Here is a 24149-nt window from a genome sequence, read left to right as displayed (position 1 = left end):
GAGGTACCAAGTCTTCCCTGAAGGATAAAACCAAAACACCGTTTCACAGTATTTTCGGAATTCCTGGAGCGAAAGTTGGAGGTACGAGTAGTTCGGTGGCGCGTTCTCCTGATATAAAGCCATACTGCTGTTTGTAGATTGATGAAGTAGCTTGGACATAATGACAGAACGGATTCCAGTAGAAAGGTGACCGGATAACTCATCAAAATGACAAATCAATACTCCTATAAAAAGTGTTTTAAAGTTATGAAAAGTGATAAAAAAAATCAGGTTAAATAGGTTACATGTGTAACTATTTAAGTTTTTGTTTCATCACTTTTGATGACTTTAAATCACTCAGCAAATTTAGATGTTAGTAATGTCTAATTGAACTTTCTAGGTCAAATCGAGTTGTTTACTATGATCAATCTTTTAGTGTAACAGGCCCTCTCATCTGGAATAGACTTCCCTCAGCTCTTACTAATCTCCAGAATTTGACTGAATTTAAACGGGCTTTAAAAACCAAATTATTTAAAAAATCTTACTATTCATAAATTTTAACTTCTTTTCAATATTTTATAATAAACCAAATTCTAAAACTTCCGGTAATTTTTTGGTTTCTGTTGTCTCTTTATTGTACCTATTTAAAGTGTTCGCTCAGAAAATTTTCATTTCTGAGCATAAACTGCCTCCTGTTTTATATTATGTTTTAGTTTTAATATTCGTGTTTTGTCCTATCCTGGTGTTATTGTTATTCTTAGTTTTGTCATCACTTTGTATAAACAGTGTATTTAATGTTATAATATTTTATCTGCATTTGGGTAAGGCACACTCTAGGAATAATTTTAAGAAACACCAATACTGAATTACCATTTTTTTTAAAGTTTGTTATCCGAGTAGTTAAGCGCACTTGAAGTGAAATGACACTAAACTGCGCTATAAAAATACCATGTTATTATTATTAAAGATGTGTTAAATTGTCATTATGAGGAGTTATCATGGAACCTTTATTATTTTTAACCTGCATCTAGTTATATAAAAAGGTCATCCAAATATCAAAAAAAAAAATCGTTTTCATTCCTGAGCCCACCAAAAAATGTAATAATTTTATCATATTTTTATACATTGCCGCTTTCGTGATATATTTGTCATTTTATTAGGACATAATTACCATAAAATCATGATTTTCTTTGATTTATTGAAGTATTCGTATTTAAGATCAACCATAGGTAAGTATCTCTTTACACAAAATGAAAAGAAACTTCTTAAAACCGTAACCGATACCAAGTTTAACAGCAAAAAATGTCTATTTATTTTCGTATAACCCACTTCCATAAATCACGAATTCAATATCGTAAATCCGGAGTACAGCAGCCCGAAGAGAAAGGGCGTGTTATCTTTCCCTGTTTTCAGTCTTACTACTTGACTTCGATAATACACGTCACATTTCATTACGTGCCAAAGAAAATTGCTATGTCACCAATAAACCCATTTTTTTCCTTCCGAAATAAAATTTCCCAGGAAAAGAATATTTATAGATTTTCTATTCCGTAGATCTTTGTATATTTTGGATCAAAACTGGAAGATTGTTTCAAAGTCGCATAAATTTAAAAACTAAATCTGTATTATAATGGTCTACCTGCGCATTTGATTTTAAGTCGATTCGTGGATTAGACTCCCGTGGCTGCGATGCAAAAAAATTATTAACTTGAATGTTTGCCGTTTGTTGCACACTTTTACTGTGATGTCGTTTTATTGAGTATACTTGTATTTTTATAATCTGGGCTTTAAGAGGAACAGTTGTGTTACCTTTTTCACAGAAAACTTAAATTTGGAATGGAGGCAGAAATACTCAACCAAAGTGAAAAAAATAATAATCAAAAAATATATCAAATATCTAGTAGGTACTCACATGTGCTATTTTTTTAATTACAAAATAGAGGTCATTAAAGAATTCAATTTTTCACAATTTAAGAGGCAATTTACGAATTATTTTTGAGTTTAAATTTTGTTCCCCTCAACCGATCAGCCATCCAAGTGTATTTTTTTTAAATTCAGATTTTATTTTTAAAGAAGTCATTTAGAGCTTCCTTGATGTACGCTCTACCCAGCGGAACCAACCCATTTTCGAAAACTACATTATGCTGTTTGAAACAATTTCCAAGTTACACGCAATTTAACCCGTTCACCATGGAGTCCACATAATTCTGGTGAAATGAATTCAGCTAACCCCTTAAATATCCCCATATTTGAATTGTCAACCGGCCATAAATCGTCCAACTTTGATTTGACATATTTGTTTATCAACACCATTAATTTCGGAAGTCCACTGCTCTGTCTTTGATCTTACTTCCTTCATCTTTGTGAATTAATGCGTGGATCTTATCGTTAATAGTCCGGAAGATCTTCAACTCTAACGAACCCGGTGGACGGTAATAATTAATGGTTTGTTATAATGCAGACATAAATTCGTACGCTAGTTTTGCTGATATGTGGGTCCCATCCTATCGGAGATTACTATCTGACTGTTATGGCAGTTACTTGTTACTTTTCAAAGTGTTTTACTGACATTCATTAATTATTATTCATTATGAGGTCCTGACTAATGATTATGAAGTCAGATATTATCAATGGTGGAGAAATCAAGATGATCGTATTATGATGATAAATTTCAAATACGGCTTGGTGGCAGAGAATAAAGAGTTTTGAAGTGTCTCTAAGCCAAATCCTAAAATTTTATTTGGGTAATTATACATTTTAATATTAAGAACTATGTTTCCTGTGGGATTGGGAGATATGATAAAATTATGAGTGGCATTTAATGTTGTCAAATTTAAAGAGCATGAAAATTACATTAATGCAAATATTGATTCCTAAAGGCGTATATGTGGAAAAAAATTATAATCAGGCAATCCGTAATTTTTAAGTTTTAACCATTTTGAAGATTTAAGGATTTTTTTCAATTTATGAAGAAAAAGTTTAATAACTACAAAACATGCGGGTTTCGGTCTTTTCTAATTTCGGCGCTTACCTAGAAATTTGGTTGTAAGATATTGTCCGGAATCTAAGTTACACAATTCTAGCATAACCTCAATTGTTTTCGTCATATGTACGCAATTAAAATTTGTATCCAAAGGGGTACGAGCGTGTTGTAATTTGGAGAAACACTGAGTTAGGAGCTAGGCTTAATCATATTTATGACGTATGTCCTTTGAGATTGCCTTACATTTGTAGAGGACCATGAATCGTATAAGCAGGGCTAATCAAGTATGGGTTGGGGATTATTCAGGTTAAATACGGTCAGATTTGCGGCTACACTTGCCTTTGTTAACTCCTTAACCAAGAGTGGAAAGTAAGAGGCAGGGTTTGCGAACCCTGCGACTGCGAGCACTGATTCCATCAAATTTCAAAGCTGATTTCGTTTTATCCAAAAGATGTCATATTAATTCATCGTATCGTAAAAGGCTAGAGGCACATTTTTATCTTTTGTAATAAATACAGTTAATAAAAAAATAATATGGAGTTCGTACTTAAACTATAGGTCATGTAAAAAATGTTCACATTTTCTCTGATGCAGTAAGTCTTCCTGAAGCATCAATGTACTCGTAAGTTATTGTTGCACCCAGGGAAAGCGTGTTTTGGCCGTCGCAAGTGCAATTAAGTTTAAAATTGTCATATCTCAACCAGAATATCAGGTACCGGTAGGACACAGTTCAGAAATATATGCATAATTTAATACAAGTGCGTAATATATGCCATAAGAAGTATCCCATCAAGTATTACACCGAAATGGCTGAATCCGGAAGAGTGTCAGCAAAAACTCTCGCGTTTTATAACAATCGCCGCGAATTACAGCGATCGCAAGAACAGACGTATTATGAAGAGTTCTTACTGAGGAAGTTTATAATAAAATTAAATAATATTGTGATTTACGCTAATTTTCATGAAAACATTCACGAAGTGAGCTAATTTTAAACATCTATCAAATAATGTTTATTTCGTTCGGAACATTTTCCCAGGACGCTTTAAAAAAGTTTTTACATAATTTTGTTTATAAAATTGATATATTTTCTATTGATATTTTAATTGATATTTTTTTTATTTGCTATATTTTCAAAGATGACAAACACCATATTTCTATAAAGCATCAACAAAGAGCTTAATATTTAGAAACTTTCTTTAACAGCACTTTACTAGTAGCCTGAACAGAGTTTTTCAGCAGGCTGGGCAGTATGAAAAACAATGAATTATTATACATATACGTGGTAAGATATTTGTTTTATTTTTTCCTTCAGAGCCACAAGTTTCACGGGTGAAATAATTTACATATTTTCCCGGTAAATCACGATTAATAAGAATGACAAACGTTTTCGACTTGGCAATTGAATGGAATAAAGTCCACTACTATAAGTTGTTACCAACAGATTTCAATGGTTACCATTGTAATCATGGACCTAAAAAGCCCCGGACAGAGTATTATTAGTGCAATTTTATATAACAAGGCATTGAAGTCAAATCTAGGGTGAGGGGAAATTGCCTGGCAGCCATCTTGTATGAGTACTTTTGAACTGATTTGTATGCAAACTGGTCCAAAATGAACTATTTTTTGAGACACGGAATGGGATACGTCATTAAAAAATTTAAATAGGTTTTGGCATTGTTCATACATCTTCCCCTTAACTTCATGTTGGTTAGTGCGAAATAATAAACCTTTGATTTGAATTTTGATCTCTGTAAGAAAAGAATTTAAATATAGATTTAAATCTTTTGATAAATTAAAAGTACAAAGTGTTTGCTAAAATATTCTAGAGGTTTTGAATGCCTGATAGAGGGAAGGATTAAGGTAAACGGATCCTAAGGGAGACTTGTGGTCGTAAGTGTGATCTTACGCTCGCCTCAAGAGGATATTAACAGTGAGAGAAGATCTTGTTTAGGTGATTAAACTTGCCGCTATTTGCATTCTCCCGTATACTGATTTCCTTCTCGTAGGTGGCATTCATACATGTTAATTCTGTCATGAATAAGTAACAAGCCGACCTTTATTTCACTATCCATTTAGAAATTGTTTGCTAGTGTATTCGTTCGCATGATTTTAAATGGATTATGATTGTACTCCCATACGGGAATGATGGAACAATGTACTGTTTACCGATAAATGTGAAAGATTATTTCTAGACTTAAATTTCAATTTATATTGTGATGGCATAGTGCAAGAAAGTGATACAAGTCCGTAGCGCTGTTGTTTTCTGTTTTGCTTTAAAATCCATGACTGATGAAAAATGCCTCTACTTTTATATTACAAATTTCTCATCCATCATAACTTTAGCTTGATAACATAATTATTTTTTTCTAAAATATGACAAAAAACAACTGCGCTTGGTGAAAAAAATGGATTACCAAAAAACTATATAATTACATTCAAATTTCTACAGCAGGCGAAATGAACGTTTTTATTGAACCCAATTATAAGTTTATTTAAATCCTTTTCCTGTCACAACTTTATTTGTGTGTGTAATAATAATTTTATCATGATTTAAATCTTACCCGTATAAATATTAAAAATTACAAAACAGTTTATTTTCGTAAATAGTGTAAATTTCATGTAACTGTTAATATTTCAAATTTCAAAAACAAATTTATATCATGCGGATTATGTAAATCCGGGGTTCTAACTTCCAATATGTCACCAACATTTCTAGAGCGTTTTTTTGTTTCTCGTAACCCTTCCCATCCCCCAAACTTGCTAAGATACTAAACTAAGGTGCAGCATTCCTTCCAGGGGTGCATGCTAAGCATCAGCGTGACGGGAACCTTCTCAGTTTGCTGGTATTCGCGTTGCTGGTCCTTTCAAAGGGGACAACTACTTCAACAGTTCTAATTGTCTTTCCTGGAACTCTTTTCATCCCCTGACCTTCGCTCAGTTACTAAAATAAAGTGCAGTAATCCCTCCAGGAATACGATCTCGTCATTAGCGTGACTTGGATCCTGTCAGTGGTCTATTCTCGGTGCTGGTCCTGTCAAATAGGACTTCTATTTCAACAGTTGTAATTGTATCTTTCCTGTAACGCTTTCCATAACCTTAACCTCGCTCAGTTACTAAACTAAAGTGCAGTATTCTTTCCAGGGATGCGTGCTAATCATCAGCGTGACGTGGGTCCTGTCAGTAGCCCTGTTTGCTGTACTAGTCCTGCCAAGGGGTGGCCACTACTTCAACAATTCAGGACTGCTGGCCTGCGACCCTTTTCATACAAGAATTGCTTATAGGTAAGTACTTACAGTGAAAAGATTAAATTGCCCTAAAATACGTTTAAATTATCTAAATGATTAAAATATCGAAGAAAGATTTGATTTATTATTTTGAGAAATCGCGTTGTTGATTCAATTTAATCAAATTATTAATTTAATCTAACCGGGTTATTGTGACATTCAAGATTTAAAAAATCATTAAGAGCGGGAGAGACACAGAGAGCGGTCAGGAGTTCCGAGTTCATTAGAATGTACTGATACTATAAAGCTGGCTCTACACTCGCGCGCTACAAGTCGCGCCGTGAATTCACGCCGTGAATATACGCCGCGATCCGCGCGTGAACTGTGTCCATCCACACTCGCAAAGCTTCAGTCTTGTTCGCCCTTAACCCTTTGTCGCGGGCCAAAAAACCGACGAAAATCGGGGAATGGCGCGAAGCGCGAACGCGAAGATTGCGAAGGCGTGAACAAGATCCACACTCGCGTTTCGCGGCCTTCGCGGCTGTTCGCGCCGCGAGTGTAGAGCGCGCTTAACAACAACGCACACAGCGGGCAGTCAGACCGCGGCGGTCAAAACGGAACGTGGCGTTCTAAGAGTTCTTTTCCCGCCAAGGCAGAGAACGCCAGAACGCCGCGATGTCTGAGGTTACAAACACGGAAAAGTTCATTGAATTGGTTAGGGAAAGGAGTTTATTATACGATTTAAGTTATGGAAATTATTTATTCGTATATTTTGTTATTATTTCTAAATATTCTAATGTCTTTTCTTATCCTTAATAAATAAATACATACCTTAAAAATACAGCCAGCCTTTCTTTTGATGAAACACAGTTCCTCCAGTTAGTATTTTGTTTTTCGATATCGGGTTGTATGATGTTATAAAATTCATTAAAACTATTAATCGACATTCGAAAATAAATATAGAATTGTTGTTCATCTTTAAGTAAATCCTGAAAAATACTAGTAAATTCGCTTTGTTCTTCTCGCGTTGTGTTGATTGGGTGCACCCAATACTTCCTTTTCTTTTTAGAAGCTGCTAAGCTCCACAAGAGCAATAATTCTTCACCGGATGATGAACTTTCTAGTGACATGTTGCATATGCAAAGACCCAAACGAAACTAGAACGCGAGAATTTAACGCCGCTTGTGTGCTTTGGAACTCTTGAGCGGTCAACGGTCACTAGAACGCAGAACTCTGACCGCTCTCTGTGTGCTCCCGCTCTAAGACTCTTTGCCATAAAGTAGAGGATTGCGCAAGAAGTCAATATAAATAATTAGTAAATATAAAATACTTGGGAATTATAATTGACAGCAAATTTAAACTTAACACAAAATTTTAAATCATAACTGCAAAAATTCAAAAAAGTTAACTTCTTAATTAGGATAAAGAAAATATGAGATCTTATAACAATAGGGTAGGTTTACAACACCACTTTAGCATCCAACCTGTATTACTGCACAAGTGTAATTTTTCTGCTAAATAAAACATAAGTTAAAATAATAGAAATAGCTCAAAACTGAAACGTTAGGTTGCGGTATTGTTCTGTAGCAGATATAGTAGGATAAAACCAATGCAAAGTCAACTCAATATTCTAAGTGTATAGCAACGTATGGTCTTTAATATCCTAGTATTTTTTTATATAAGTTAAAATGTATAATCCAGATTATATGTTAAAAATTGTAAGTATTAATAGTACAGTCCATGGCTTTCCTCCCACCAAAGATTTTAGGCTTCCTAAGATTTCAGGCTTCCTAAGATTTTAGGCTTCCTAAGATTTTAGGCATCCTAAGATTTTAGGCTTCCTAATTTATTGGCAACACAATACTATCTATTAAAAAGATGTTGAAATAAACAATGAACTCCCTTTAAATGTAAATTAAACTAAAAGTCCTGCAGTTGTTCGTGGGTTATGTCTCAATATGTTGATATTATTTATATAAATATTGTAAAAAATTTTCTTATTCCCTGGAGATAGCGTAGATCCCAGGGAAACCTTAGGGCCTACGAAATAGATTAAATACACTTAATATTTCCCATACAGCAGTTACGATTTTATTTTACGTATTCATTCATACAAAAATGTTTTTCTTTTTTATTTTAACCCAAGTAATCTATGAAAATCTACATACTTCTAAATGCTTCAACATCTTCAATCTTCTCTATTTTAAGTCTTCTATTTATTAAATTTTCTATATTTTAAATCGTGCATATTTTAAATCCTCTATATTTCAAATCTCCTTTATTTTAAATCTTCTTTATTTTAAATCTTCTATATTTTAAATCCTATATATTTCAAATCTTCTATATTTTAAATCTTCTTTATTTTAAATCTTCTAATTCAAAACTGGTTAAAATTAACCTACGTGCTCCTGAATCAGACGCCTAATTCTCATGGATACATTTTTTCAATTACACTTCTGTCTCCAGTGCTGAAAGAACATAAATAAATAAGCAATTACCCACCTAACCTATCTTCAAAATTCATAAAAATTGAATTCTCTCAGAAAAAACATATATTTTTTACATGTTAGATAAGCGTGGAATTTATAAGCATGTTTAACTTTACTTTGAAGAATTTTTCTCAAGAGCGAATAAACACTAAATCAGAAATAAATTCACCTAACAGTGGAATCACAATAGCGTAACTTTTGCCTTGAAAATTACAACAAGAAATATGTTTTTCTGAGTTCCTAAACTTTATGACTAAATATTTTTTTAGAAGGTTCATCTTACTAGGAAACTTTTTAAGATTTGTCGCTGAAATGTGAATTAATATTTTATTACTTTTGTTATGAATAATAGATAAAAACTTTAAATTTCTAAGAATACTGTAAAAAAACTTTTATCCTGCGATAGTTTTGTGTGCCTCTGTTTCCCATATTTTGTTGAAAAGAGTAAGAATTTTAAGAATTCTAGCATAATTTATTTTTAATTTAAGAATTTGATTAAAAATATTTGACTTGGTTACTTACAAACTCAGTAACTTTAATAACTAAACATTTTTTTCTGTAAATTAGGCATCATTATTTATGTTTAAACACAGAATAAAATAATGAACATGCTGTAATAAAAAAAATAGTCAATTTCATTAATTTCAAAAACACATAAAAATAATTTTATTTTTAAATTTTCTGCATAAAAGCACATTTATGGTAACCGACGTTATGATCGGAAGCTTTTTTTAAATGCATGTAAAAATAACGTAACTATCATTTCATCATTTTATTTGTTTATTATTCCCCCATTATCCTTTGTCTGTTACGATGAATTTTTTACATTATCATCATATCATGATCACATTAATGTACTCGTACAACCACATTAATGTACTCGTCAGTATAAGGAACATGATAATATAACACAGAGATTAGATCATTTGCTTTGGGGTATGAACAAATCTATTTGCATCTAACAATATATTTGAATATGAAAAAAAACATGTATATTATAAGAGAATAGTGTTCCATCTCAAATATCTTTTAACGCTAAACTCCATCCCAGGATACTAGCCTGCTGCGCCTACTACTTCCCCACAACAATGGCGCTGATGTACTGCTACGGATCGGGCTTTCACGTCAACAAGCTTAGACTCAAGACCACGGAGCCGAACGGAACGGGACAGAACGGAAGTAACTTGGCATGCGTCAAGACTGCAATTGCGAGGGATTTTAAGGTGAGTGCTATTAATTAGTTAGTTTTCACGAAAATTGATGTTTTATTTTTATTTGAGATGTTCCTTGGGATAAAAGCAAAAGCGTTTTTCGACGGACTATCGGATAAATTTATGACGTCATTAGGACCGCTTGCTTACGTTGTTTATGCGATCGGGAAATTTCAAGGTTTCTTTTTTCAAAAATATTTGAACTGTTATAAATTGTTTATAACAATCGATACAATTCTTGGTCAAAATCTACAACGATTTAAATTATGTATATGTTAAATTGCTGCCAAAAGGATATGATATATAATTTTAGTAAGACATATACAGTTTGGGAGGCGGGTGTGGGTACCGCCGCCTCAGAAACCATTTATTGGATAACCAACACCTCTGCCATAGGTCACCCCATACAATTTGCAAACATATTAATAAATATTCAAAAACAAACAAACAAACCCCAAGTTATTCACTACGTTTGGTGGCTTAGCAGGGGTGCGCAGTTTCACGGGTTGGGGGAGATCTTCTGACCTATCCAACAGGTCTTTCTCAACAGGATAGATGAATTCATACATATTTCACTCCTGGGCACAGTGACCCCCAGATTCTTATACACCCCTGATACATTTTTCCTTTCGAGAACTTCCTCTCCTACTTTTCCTAAAAACATCTTCCCCACAGCATCTCAAAGATTACATAGTTCCTAGGGGAATTATTTTTCGAAAGGCCTCCTAAGTGGAGCTAATGTAACAAAAAAATATTAAAAAGACTATGGTGTACTGACTTTTGAGTATAAGACAAGAACAGGCAAAAAAAATCCATTACGAGCCAAGAAAGAAGCAATAGAGAAACAAAATGAATGAGGAGACTAGAACAGCCATGACGAGGAAGATCCACGAGCCAAAAAGAAGCAGGAAGGAACAAGAAAAACTAAAAGAACTAAGAAGAACCAAGAAAGAGCAAGAAAAGGCAAGAAAATATAGAAATATTCAAGATTGTGCAATAAAAGCCCAGAAAAGAAAGATAATTGCAACTCGAAGCAAGAAGAAGCGGGAAGCGAAAAACAAAAGCCAACGCTCAATCAATTTATTTATTCCTACCCGTCCTAAATACTAATATTGGCTCATTAGGTTGCCAAGTATACCGGTCATTTTTCCAATCCTCAGTACATGTGTTCCAAACGCTAACAAAACTGTACCCCCTGGTGTACCGGTTTCACCGGGACAGGAGTGTTCCTGGCAGGGGTGGTACAATCGTTTATATTCATAGTTTTGATTGTAGCTCCGTCTGTGTAAAACACACAGAAGTAATATTTACATGGCAGATAAAAAAAATTAAAGCAAAAACAGCTGGTGCGCGTTTATGCTGTTACTGCATCAATCTCCTCAATCGTTAGTGCCAAAAAAGAAAATACTATAATTTTATATTATATTGAGAATAAGAGAATTTTAAACACATTTTTAACAGAATCCGTTAAGGCGAAATAGGTATGCTTGACCTGAAATTTGGCATTTTTGAGGCCACTTTTAGACGTATGGACACTTTTCTAGAGAAAAACACAAATTGATTTCGAAAGATCGTTATTTTATCTAGTAAGATGTTAAATTTTGAAAACTAATATTATTTTCATACCATAATAAAGTGTTACCGTTGGACGATGCGCAGATTTGTTGCATTTTCAAATGCGAAGTTGTATTATACAACAAATATTTCAAATCATATAATAATACAGTATAAACAATCAATAAATTATCTATCATATGTATGTATAAGAATTTTTTTTTTATTTCAAATAAAATTACTAATAAATAAATCCGAGGACGCGTTTTGTGACGAAAATCCCTCAATTTGACTATTTATTTATGACCTTACAAATTGGTAAAGTTGAGATTTTTTTACAAAAATAATTTACTATGATATTATTGAAACATTAAAAATAATTTATGACCAAGAAATATATTCTTAAAGTACATAATAGTAATTAATTTCGATTCGCGTTTGTTGTTTATTCTTTGTTTGTGATTACCCCGGCTCAAGCCGAAATTTTATCATTCCCCGCTGCGACAGGGCGGCGAGCAGACGTCTATTCCACGCCAGTCTACTTGATAACATTTTAAAGAAATTCCTCGCTTAAAAATGAGGATGAAAATACTATCGGACAAAAGTTTTATAAGAAAACAAAAATTTCGTCATCAAAACGTACATGGGAGAAATATTTGCAGAAAAAAAAGGGTTAATCATATTTAATTCTCCTTGTACATTCCTACGTACTCTATATGCTACAGGGTCGTTCAAACGAATCAGTCAGAATACGCATATATTTTTTATAACATTTAGCCATAATTTTGTGTTGTTTAATTTTCAGGGAAAATAATCAACTACCAACGAATGATTGTGATTCTGAAGCAAATATTGTCTCTAAAATTCCGTCGGTATGTGTAATTTACATTAATATTATTATTATTTTATTATGTAAATAGGTAATACCTACAATATATTGTGAATCATGGATATTATGGTGACCGAAACCGTCAATATCGGGGTATTTATAAACTAGCAATTATTCCCGGCGTTACGCGAGTTACACGCACAAAACCATACCCTTGTATACATGGTGTCGGGAAACGCGTAGTATATTACTGTGACCGATTCAACTCTAATTACCGCGGTAATTATAAACAAGCATTTACTACCCGGTGTTGCGCGATTTACGCGCATGCAACATTACCACGTGTACACGGTGTCGGGAAACTCGTGGTGAAATTACGGTGACTGAAACCGCGAATATCGCGGTAATTATAAAATATCAATAATTCCCGGCATTACGCGAGTTACACGCACAAAACCATACCCTTGTATACATGGTGTCGGGAAATGCATGGTATATTACGGTGACCGATTCAACTGTAATTACCGCGATTTACTACACACGCAACACGTAGCAACAGTACCTTGTACACACGGTGTCGGGTAACTCGTGGTAAAATTTTTCCAGTCATGGATTCAACCAAAGATATTAGAAGAACCATTCAACGTTGGTATAAGTATATCTCTAGTCAAGCACAGTACTTCGAAGGAGATTAATTCCATTTCCATGGAAACTTATTTGTAATAAAATTCTGTTCTCTTATTGTTGTTTGTAATAAAATTCTCACCATATTTTTTGATGAGATCTCGTTTTGATCATACGATCGGCATCTGTGCTCACCAGATAAGAAACTGTAAAGATAACTAGATAACACAAAAAATTCAAACAAAGTAAATCCATAAATGATTATATAATCTTTAGCGAAACTAGGAAAAAATGTAAAGATCTTTCCAAACAATGTTACAAAATGTACATAACCTCTGTCGAGGACACTGTTATTTATTTAATGAATCCAATGTCGTCGGTTTTGATTCGTGATGTGCGATTCAAATCATGTTTTTGTTAAAAATTTCTATTCTATTGTCCAATTCCCTATTAAATTGGTATAATTCAACATTTTAATATTTTTAGTGTTACTTTTTGTAGTTTCATAATGTCATATTGTGAATTGAGCTTCTTGTTTTAGGAGAAAAAAAACGAGGTTATTTTGACATACTTACTTTAAGTATTAGAAATAAAACTTACAGGTAATACCTATCGTACAAACGGATAAATATGTAAAACGAGAGATTTTTTACAATCAAACTTAATGTTAATCACTTTTGTAAAACCTATGTAAAATAATTTTTTTTTTTTTAAAGTGAATAAAAATATTTAAAAATTAAAAAAAAATGTTTATTCAAATACCTACCTATTTTGTACCTACTATGTCAACGCACTGCATTTGTATTTATTTATGTTTACGCACTCCGACGTATAATTTACAAATATGTATGTAACTACTTATTAGGAAGAAAGCTACAACCGAAAATTCAAACACAATAATTGTTATTTCATCGGAACCATGCTGTAGGTTTCGACCGCCGCGCGGAGTGAACGGCTGGCAGTGGAATGAATATGGTATTTCTGTCTCGTTCTAAAAAAACGTCCGATCGCAAGACCGTCTTTAGACCAAATTCGAATTCTCGGCCGCTGGTTAATACGCCTTAATCAAAATTTGAGGAAATACCCCTTTGGATTTGTCAAAATGTGCTATTGCAAGGATTTCAAAGTTATTCTAAGCGCATCTACGAGTATATTCTGCAGCAGTAATTTCCAAATTCGGTATTCGATACCTATCACTCTTGTCTTATCTGGTTGCTGGAGCGACCGGAGCCTTAGAGCTGGGAACTGAACGCTGTTCAACGCTGAACCTTCACATATCACAAACAAGCGTCCATATTTTTGTAAAAGAAGATCAGTGTGTCATTTGTCATGTCATGTGGACATTGTCATGTGAAAATTATTTAGTAGTAGTTATTTCATCCGTACACATATGTTGCTATCCTTATCATTAAATGTGCCACATATGTTGTCCGATTAGTATAAATACAAGGTGTCTTGTATTTTTACTAATCTAATTTATGACGCAATAGGTAAATATCTTATTTAGAAAGGCAATGTTCTCGAGGCAAATGTTTTTTTTGTAAATACTTTTAGCTTCACAAATATTCCGCGATTTTTCACGGGATACTATAGTATTATATCATAACACTGTATTTTTGGTTTTTGGCTCAGATATTCAATCGAATATTTGAATTCGATAGCTGGTATAGGGGCATCTAACAACAACGTAAAACTAATGAAATAAACTAAACAACTTTCTACTATCCTATCGACAGCGAGTCAGTTTGAACCTCCGATGCTTTATGAGCTGAATTTTAAAGTTGTTAGATATTTTCAGAGAGTGTAGTTTTAAAATGGACTCTGAAGAAACAAAGTTCGTGTATCTTGATTGCGATATGTGGGCAGTGATGCTTGAGGCTACTACAAATATCTCATGGTCGAAAGTTGAAAATTGAAAATTCATTCATGTAGGTATTGTGCCTACATGAATGAACAATGTTTTACACTAAAGAAGTGGGTATTTCATCTGGCTCATTTTTTCGTTGCTAACAACATTTCCCCCCGAATATCTGTTTTATAGTGCGCAACATCTTTGAATGTATACTTTTAAAATACATATATGTACACTCTTAATAAAGAGACCTACTTGATTTATTTTCATCAGTGATTCCTGACATTATTTATAGTAAAAAATGTGTGTTAAATTTTGGTCTCCGGTGACAAAAAAATCCTTTTTAAGGCTACGTTATTCGCTCCGCCGAGTACTCCCAACCCCTCACCCTAACTTTCCAATCCCTACTAACTTTTTAATGTTTATAGTTAATAGAGGTGTTTAATATTAAAACATTTTTATAGTTATTCCAACAATCCGGTTCCTACCTAAATTGGCATCTCCTTTGTTTTTATTCCATTTCTTAAAGGGCTTACATCCGAAAAAAAAGCCTAAAGATTTGAAAAATAGATGACCAAAAGCAAGTGTCTTTTGTTTATTGATGTTAATTGCAAATTTCTCGCGCCCTCTTAATAATTATCGGAAAGTATAAATTATCAGCCCCAATAATAAATATTATATAAAAAATAATATTAAAAAAAAAAAAAAAAAAAGAGTGATAAAAAAAAACTGTTCATGTTGTGAAACAATACTAGATGTACATCTATAAACTATGGTGCCCACAGAACATTCAAGACTAACATCAAAACTTCCAATTGAAGCAACAACATTCACATATTAAAGACCTCCTCTCCCACTCCTATTTTCCTTGTGATAAACACATCTTAGTTTGTTGTTAAAAAATTACAGTCCATTCTCCGAGTACCAATGGATTCGGTACGCAACAGGAGGAATCTCCCGTTAAAGTAAGCCTGTATATTCAAGTTGTCTGACGGTAACTTAGGGTGGTGATTTTACATGATAGTACAAGTAAAAAAGATAACTTCTCTACAAATTCCAACGTTTTAATGTAGTTTTTAGCCTTTAAATTTGAATCGTTAATTGGACAACTTCTTAATATAATTTAACGCCTTTTTTTGTTTTTACGGTTGTTGTATTGGATGTTGTACACGCAAGTGTTGATTTTAATATAAACTTTATGAAAGTTATTTTTAATAGTTTTACATTGCTCCATTGATTAGATATTGAACAAACTCATTCAAAAATGTTCAAAAATCATTGCGTCATTCGATATTGCACACATACGGAATTTAAAAAAAAATTGAAATGACGAGTTGTCACAGAATTTTAACAATTCATCAAATTTTGAAAGTGATTTTCAAGTTATGTGAAGTTTCTATTCAAGTTCTTTCATCATTTTAGTTTTGTGTAATAACTTGCCAATAATGATATGATAACACAACTTGAACAGAACCTTCATAGCACTTGAAAGTCAACTTTGAAATTTGATGAATTGTTACAAATTCTGTGGAGCATGAAAAAGTATGTGACTTCTTTACACCGCTTAGTATAGCACGAGATTCGTATACTAGCATTTAAAGAAATCTATTGTTTTATCTGTTTTACGAGGTGAAAATATCACCCATGGTTTGAGGTCATTTAATAGCCCAATAAATTATTAACTTTCGGTTTTTATTGATAAAAATGAGGTCGAGAAAAACAATAGATTTTATTCGAATTCCAATTCAACGATTTGGTGAAAATGTAAGGGTTGGGGTATAAATACCCTTCGATTTGATTTGTGGTTATAGCAGTTTGAAGACATTGCAATCCCACCTTGTATTTATCAGAAAACATGAAAAACAATCCTAATGGTTACCTAGAATACATTACCTATCCACAATTTACCATAATCTAAGGTATTTTCTTACCCATATTTATTACCCATCACGTTGCTCAAAAACTCTTTACAAATTCATTTTTATTACTGTTAAAATATTGGATACAGAAGCCAAATTACTGGTCTTTTAAAAATAATATTTAACTCATTGAAGAGATACACCGAAAAAAAGAGTATTGTGGACGTATCTGTGTGCCTGAAGAAAGCTCAGCTTTTCCTACATTTTAGTGTAACAAAAATGTACAATAATAAAATACTGAATTTTTTTCTTAACCAGATTGTCGTGACTGGGGTCTATAAATAGAAAGGTTTTATTTAAATAAACTACGTCAGTTTTCTCACGATTTTGTATAGAGCACACTGCAGTTATTAAAATGTTCGGTGATTTTTACAGGTTACAATCAATTCCGAAGACGCAATTTTATAACTTTTGTTATTGTCCAAATGACAGACGACGCCAGAGATTTAATATATTATGCCGGCAAATGGGGCTACTTTGATCGTTATTGATTTTATTCTTACGATAAGTTGGAAATTGATTAGTTCTCGTACTACAATTGGACCAAATACTATACATATGCATTTAAACAGTCGTACTAAGGTGTACAAACACGTTTATATTACAATATGTTGCAAAACGTTTATTGTAATACATAATAAAAAAATTGAAGACAGTTGATCACTTTATTTTTTGGGGCTATTTTGAAATGATTTATTTCTTATCTAGCTATGTCCTATTTAAATAATAATTATGTTTGCATGGAGTTAACAGGCGTGGCAATGTCGCCCCATGAATTTCTTAGTGAAGTAACAACAAAACATGTTGCGAGATCTGAACAGGTCAAGAAAAGTTACAAGCGAAAGATACGGAAATTGTAGTACTTAGCTTATTAAGCGTGAGGTCGTGTGCTAACTCTAACCAAATTGGGTAAATAAGTGCCAAAATGCCCCCGTGGATGATGAGAAAGTGTTTATACAGGATTTTCCAGTAAGAGGTGTTATTTTGATATTCAATCGTAAAAGATCAATGGTTTCATTGCTTGTGTGGCACGTAGCGCCGTCTTATTGAAAGTAAACGTTGTCCAAATCAATATCATCCAATTCCGGCCATGAAAAATCATTAATCATCTCTCGATATCGTAATCCATTCACCATAACTGTTGCTCCAGCCTTATTTTCGAAAAAGTAAGGTCCAATGACTCCGCCGGACCATAAACCGCACCAAACAGTCACACTTTGAGGATAAAGAGGCTTTTTTACAATAACTCTTGGGTTTTCCGAGACCCAAATGTGACAATTTTGCTTGTTGACAAAGCCACCGAGGTGGAAATGGGCCTCATCACTCAAGATGATTTGCATTGATTAACTCAAGTGAAATTTAATAATTTCAATGCGTTTTTGAAGCGTGTGTCGTTCCATTTTTATTAATGACTTAGTTTTTCCTTGTCAAATGTCAAAAAATGACAGCTTTAAAAGTAACATCTACCGAAATAGCGGGCTATTCAAAATAACACCTCTTATTGAAAAACCCTGTATTACACGGCAAACACTATGAAAGCCATGGAATAACAGTTTATTCGTAAATACGGGAAATTATTTTATATTATAAATAATACAATTGTATCCCGAAGATTTAAAGTGCCATTAAAGAAAGCGAGATGTCCAAAGTAACAACACAGTATAAGGACAACCTGCTGGCAGTAGGTCATCTGTTTCCTTCAGTATTTTAATAATATCATATAAATTCTTGCACTTTTTACCTTCGCCTTTCGTCGTAATCTTGCGCTCATCTTTTTATCTGCACAGAATGTCTTGTGCAGCTTCCAATTCGTCTTCTGAGAAATACTGGATCATATTTAGACAGCGTTTAGTTCGTCTAAGACATCGATTTTTTTTTTTTGAAGAAACGTTAGAAGTTCATTTATAATTAATTTATCACTTTTTATCGTAATATTCATATTGTTTTCGTAAAAGCTGCGCACGAGCAGATCCGATCCTGGACACGAGTACGAGACTGTAAGACTAATAATGAGTTAGGTCGTAAATAAATAGGAGGCGGGTATTTTGGACGGTCGGTGCCCGAACGGTACTCAACATCGGGTTCTCAGGCCAGGCATTGTGAGTTTAATCTTAAGCTAGCTGTCATACATCATTGCACAAACAACATTTTCCGCTTACAATGGTGGTATTTTTTATGTGAATACCGTACAAGATTACCAACTACCCTCAACCATCTGGAGCCTGTGTATAAACTGAGAAAACTTACTGACATGGAATACTGTATATTTATTAAAAATCTGGTCAAATTATTCATTTTCCTGTTTAAAAAAGTACTGCAGGTCTATCGAGAATGATTTGACACATTTCATAACAAACTATCAGTAAAGCACGAATATGTTATGAGGAAGTCGGAACACGTGTTCAGAAAAATAAAAAATACCTTCGCATCGTGTCCATTACATCTATTCGGACACCTGCGTAGCCTTGTTTTCAGATATATTTTATTGGGAAATGATCACGCAGTCACATTTTAACAGTATCTTGATTAAAAAATTCGTACTCGTTTTTCTCCGTGTATAGGAAGACTATGGCTTCCCAAATTGGGGTCTTTTGTCAGGCTGCACTTAGTAGGGACCAAAAGAAGATAGGGAAAAGGAAGTTGGGGAATTATCTGGCTATTCAATCTGGTAACTAAACACGGCTTATTTCAAGCATTGTTTCAATTCTGAATAATAATGGTCTTACTCCAAGGCAATACTGAAAGTATCTTCTACTCTTAACTCTTTGAAGTACTGTGGTTTCAAAATTCGGCCACCTTGAAAATAAATAATTATGCTAAAACGGCCATCTATTGACAAGTTTTTTAAATGCCATGTGAGACATAGATTCTCTACTATTTAGTTTCCAATAGCGATAATAGGTGGCTTTGCACGGTTTGGTTATTTATGTGTTTGACAATTGCCAGCGAATTGTGGTTTTTTGTGATCTCCGACTTTAAAGTGAAATATAACGGTATGTATTTCGAATTTTTGTCCATTTCTTATGAATTCTAGTGCCCTTGTATTTCATTTGTTGAATTATCAATAAGAAATGTCTATAAATATAGTATTTTTTTGTAAAATCGAAATTTTTTGGTGGTTTTGCTTTTCGACCACCGTACTTGAGGTAATTTTTTTAGTCTTACAACATGGTTATTCTGATTTTATAATTTTACAGATACACCATGCCGAAGAAAGGTCTTCGCCAAGAAGAAATCGCAGGAATACTTTTAGAAGAGATACCTTCTGATGATGACAGTTGTTATGGGTGCTCAGACAATGAGGAAGAGGATCTACAGGAGGAGCATCTAGCAAATGTCACAGTTAGCGCCTCTTCGGACGATGATGATGATGAACTGCCTCTATCTTGTGTGAGGAATCAAATCCCGGCGTCTTCTTCATCTACCACACTCGATCACCCTATAGCAGGCACATCCAGCCCTTCTGGTTCACAATCACCATCTACTTTTGATGTTCATCTTTCGCGTACGCGTAACCGACCAGTATCGTCTTCTCCATCTGCCCAGTATAGTCCTAATATCTCAATGTCCGTTTTGTCATCCACCGCTGCTGTTCCAGGCACAACTGCATCTACACCTGTCATACCTGCGATTATAGTCGTGCCTAAATGGAGCCGTACGTTCAATACCGCCCTCCCTGGTGAATTCCGTGAAGAAACAGGACTACATAATGACTTTCTTACGATGGAAAATCCCACACCTTTGGAAATTTTTCTGAAATTTTTGACTCCTAGTTTGATTGAAAATATCTGCTTCCAGACCAATCTATACGCACAACAAGTCGGGAAAAATCACCAACCCACAACCGTTCAGGAAATTAAAAAATTCATTGCACTAAATTTAGTAATGGGAATTAAAAAATCCCCCAGTTATAGAGACTATTGGTCATCGTCCCCTGATTTACACGACCCCTATATTTCAAGATTTATGACAGTCCATAGGTTTGGCTGGCTGTTGTCAAACCTTCATCTCAACGACAATTCATTGATGCCTGCTAGAGGTCAACTTAATTTCGATAAATTATATAAAATAAGGCCTTTGTTGAACTGCTTGTCAGACACCTTTGACCGAAATTACAAGCCATCACCTACTTTGGCAATTGACGAGAGCATGGTCAAATTCAAAGGCCGCAGCACATTGAAGCAATACATGCCCAAAAAACCCATTAAAAGAGGCTATAAGATCTGGATGATGTGTGCAGAAAATGGATACAACTTAAAATTTGAAATATACACAGGAAAAATTGGTGACTACGCTGAGTCTAACTTAGGGCCAAGAGTTGTCTTAAATTTTTGTCAATCTATTCAAGGTCGTAACTACACAGTTTACTTTGATAATTATTTTAATTGCTACCCCCTACAAAAACAGCTGAAAGATATGAATATTCGCTCATGTTGAACTGTCCAATCAACCAGAAAATATTTGCCTAAGATGAAGGATGATAAAAACCTAAAAAGAGGTGAATATGACTGGTACGTGAGTGATACAGGAATTTCCATGATAAAATGGAGAGATAGAAGAGCTGTACACCTCCTTTCAAACTTTCACAACCCAAAGGATGCCATGCATGTCAACCGTAAAGAGAAAACTGGTGAGATCACAAGGGTGCCATGTCCGTTGGCTCTAAATAATTATAACAACTGCATGAATTATGTGGACAAGTTTGATCAAAAGAAGGCGGTTTACTCGATAAACAGAAAGTCTAAAAAATGGTGGCATCGTTTATTTTTCCACTTTTTAGATGCAACAATTGTAAATTCTTACATAGTTTACACAGAGCTCTGCAAGTTGGGTAAGGCTGACAAAGACAATCCATTGAGGCTCAAAGATTTCAGGAGGCAAGTTTACAGAGGACTTTTGGCTGAAGAGGAGCTGAAATGCACCAAAAAGCGTGGGTCCACATCGGAGGTGGTGGAAATTAAGAGACATAAGCCTTACGTGGACCCTGAAATACGTCTGAAAAATAGCGCCCACCGGCCAGAACATACTACTTCACGTCGTTGTGCGAATTGTAGTACAAAAGACAGGCCCATACGTTCCAACTGGATATGTTGTGTTTGCAAAGTACCCCTTTGTGTAAAAAAAGATAAAAACTGTTTTGAAAATTTCCACAATTAGTCATATAAAATGGCCTTTTTTTATTTCTAATAAACTTTTGATTTGAACCTAATATTTTTTTCCCATGTGTACTGTGGTATAAAATTTTGACCACCTCATTCCTGAAAAGCCTTCAGTCCAATTTTTTTTTAAATATTTTTTCCTCGTTATTATAAGTTACATCAATTGATTAAAAAAAAAAAAAGGTAAAAAATAAGAAAAAAAAGTTCGTACCTCAAGGAGTTAAACGTGCCGCAAATCTACTATAAGAAATTTTAGATGAATAAATTGTGAAATAACACAAATCAATCCAAAAAAACTTCGTCAGGATTTGAACCCGCTGCCTATGGATTGCTAAAAGAGAGCCTTACCCATTGACCACGGAAGACGTCAAGGACGAAATCGGACATTGTCATGTTATTCTTATCCTGGAACGTTTTGATTTATTCCTTAAAAAAAATTTACGTCATACATTGATTGGAAGACAATATAAATAATAGAATTATTACAAGAGCTTCGCTGTTCATTTAGTTATAAATTACGCATGTAAGATAGCTTGTATATAAATGAGCACCTAACCTAATTAGCCAAGTAGATGAACCATGCTCATCTCGCATAGTAATGAATAAATTAACAAGACCGTAAATCGAATTTCGCAAAAGCGAATTTTGTTAAATTAATATTTTTTTAAATCCCGGGCCGGATAATTTCATTAGACGTTGCCATCGTGTAGGGATGTCGCTTTCCACGTCTGTCTGTCCTATTTCTCGTCCTGATTCAAATTTGTGACTCCCCCTCAGCCGGATATTTGTTTTTATCAGATATTCCAATTTATGAATTTAATATGAACAAAGTCGAGCTTCTGCCAGCTATACGCTTCGCCGTTTCTATGATTTTATTACGCTTTTTCGATGCGGGTTTTATTTATTGGTAGTTAGTCAACGACAGCGATTCCGGAAAAAATAGCAGAACGTCTGTCGTAAAATAACTAAATTATTAGTATACTTTGTGCCCGTCAGTGAATTATATTATATATACCTTAGCAAATCATGGTATACAGCAGCGATGATCAATCTTTTTTGCTGGCAAGCCTACTTATCCATCATCAAAATTTTTGCAGGCCGCAGGGCGTAAAGTGCATATATATTTACATACTTAAATTTGCAGTATGTGGTGTCGCAAACCTATTTGTATTTTCTAAAGTACTGACTTTTTAATACAAACAACCTAATAACAAAGCAAAAAATTTGATACTTCCAAGGCCTAATCATTAAAGTCTTATTTATTATTTTGGTACAGTATTTTTTTCATTTCATAGTTATCCAATAATGTTGGCCTCACTGGGTGGCTTACCCGTGCTGAGGCCTTCATTTTATAATACGAAAAAATAATAAACATAATATTTTTAAAGAGAAAATAATACATTTAAAATGTGATCTTGTGTGTTTGTGAGTGATATGTGTTTTACATTTGTTTTGTGTGTTACGTGTAGGTTTTGTTATTTAATGTTTGAAATTTTGGTAATATTGTCTTTTTTGTTCTTGTTTGAATTTATTTAATTGAATTTTATTGAATCATTGTGCATCCAAAATATGATATTAAATATATGTATAGTAAATTGTATTACTTAGTCCTCCTCATTAGGGTGACCTGTGCTAAGGCGGAATTTAGTTATTCATTTCTGCTTTATTAGTTTTCTATGTCGTTTTTAATGTTTTTTTCAATAATCTCTTTCAGCCAGATTTATATCTTATTTATTTTTATTTTTAATCAGTTCCACTAGCTCTAGACGGTTTCAGTTGGGACTTTTGTATTCAGTGTATTCAGTGTATTCACATCAATTTTCCACGTGTATGGGAAAACGTGTATATAAAGATAATTTTCCTACTAATAGTTTGCTTTTAAAGAAAACTAGATTTTTATTCCAAGATTAATAAATTTCGCATATTTGACCTTGAAAACAGGAAGAAGTTCACTGTCTATGTCTATATAAGATTTTGAAAACCCACACCTCGCCCCCTTTTCCCACCCCTTAAAGCAGAATGAAGAGATTTCGTGATGAATTTTTGCACACTTGATGTTCAAAATAAAAGGGAAATTGTTGACAACATCTGATTTCAAATGGTACAAAAATTAATTTAAAATTATTTTATTTATTTATTTTAAACAAATTTAAAAAATTAAAGATTCTAACTCTGTAAAAATATGTTCCATGAAATAGGTTACTGAAATTTTCACTGAATTCTTGAGTTCATTTGGCACCGAAATTAAATTAAAGTATTTTGTGCCACATTAGCCTTGCATGCGCAAAATCCGTATATTTTGAAGGACATTCCTCGAATAAATAAA

General features: G+C 33.6%; 1 protein-coding gene and 1 long non-coding RNA gene across 2 annotated transcripts in view; both read left to right on the top strand.

The window, feature by feature from the left end:
- LOC149419803 (trace amine-associated receptor 1) overlaps window positions 1–24149 on the top strand; it is a 297606-nt gene that overhangs the window by 234820 nt on the left and 38637 nt on the right. Inside the window, exons 5-6 of the mRNA XM_089637037.1 lie at window positions 6104–6243; window positions 9727–9898. Of these exons, the coding sequence (XP_089493163.1) occupies window positions 6104–6243; window positions 9727–9898 (312 nt within the window). The remainder of the gene's footprint in view (window positions 1–6103; window positions 6244–9726; window positions 9899–24149) is intronic.
- On the top strand, window positions 19608–20181 carry LOC149419804 (uncharacterized). Its single transcript, XR_016302763.1, has 2 exons — window positions 19608–19657; window positions 19862–20181. It is a non-coding gene; the product is annotated as an uncharacterized LOC149419804 (long non-coding RNA).

The sequence above is a fragment of the Hesperophylax consimilis genome, chromosome 11, assembly GCF_061612785.1.
Source record: "Hesperophylax consimilis isolate HC1 chromosome 11, BYU_Hcon_1.0, whole genome shotgun sequence".
Classification (NCBI taxonomy): Eukaryota; Metazoa; Arthropoda; class Insecta; order Trichoptera; family Limnephilidae; genus Hesperophylax; species Hesperophylax consimilis.
The sequence above is the reverse complement of the archived record's forward strand: the minus strand, read 5'-3'. Positions and strand labels throughout refer to the sequence as shown.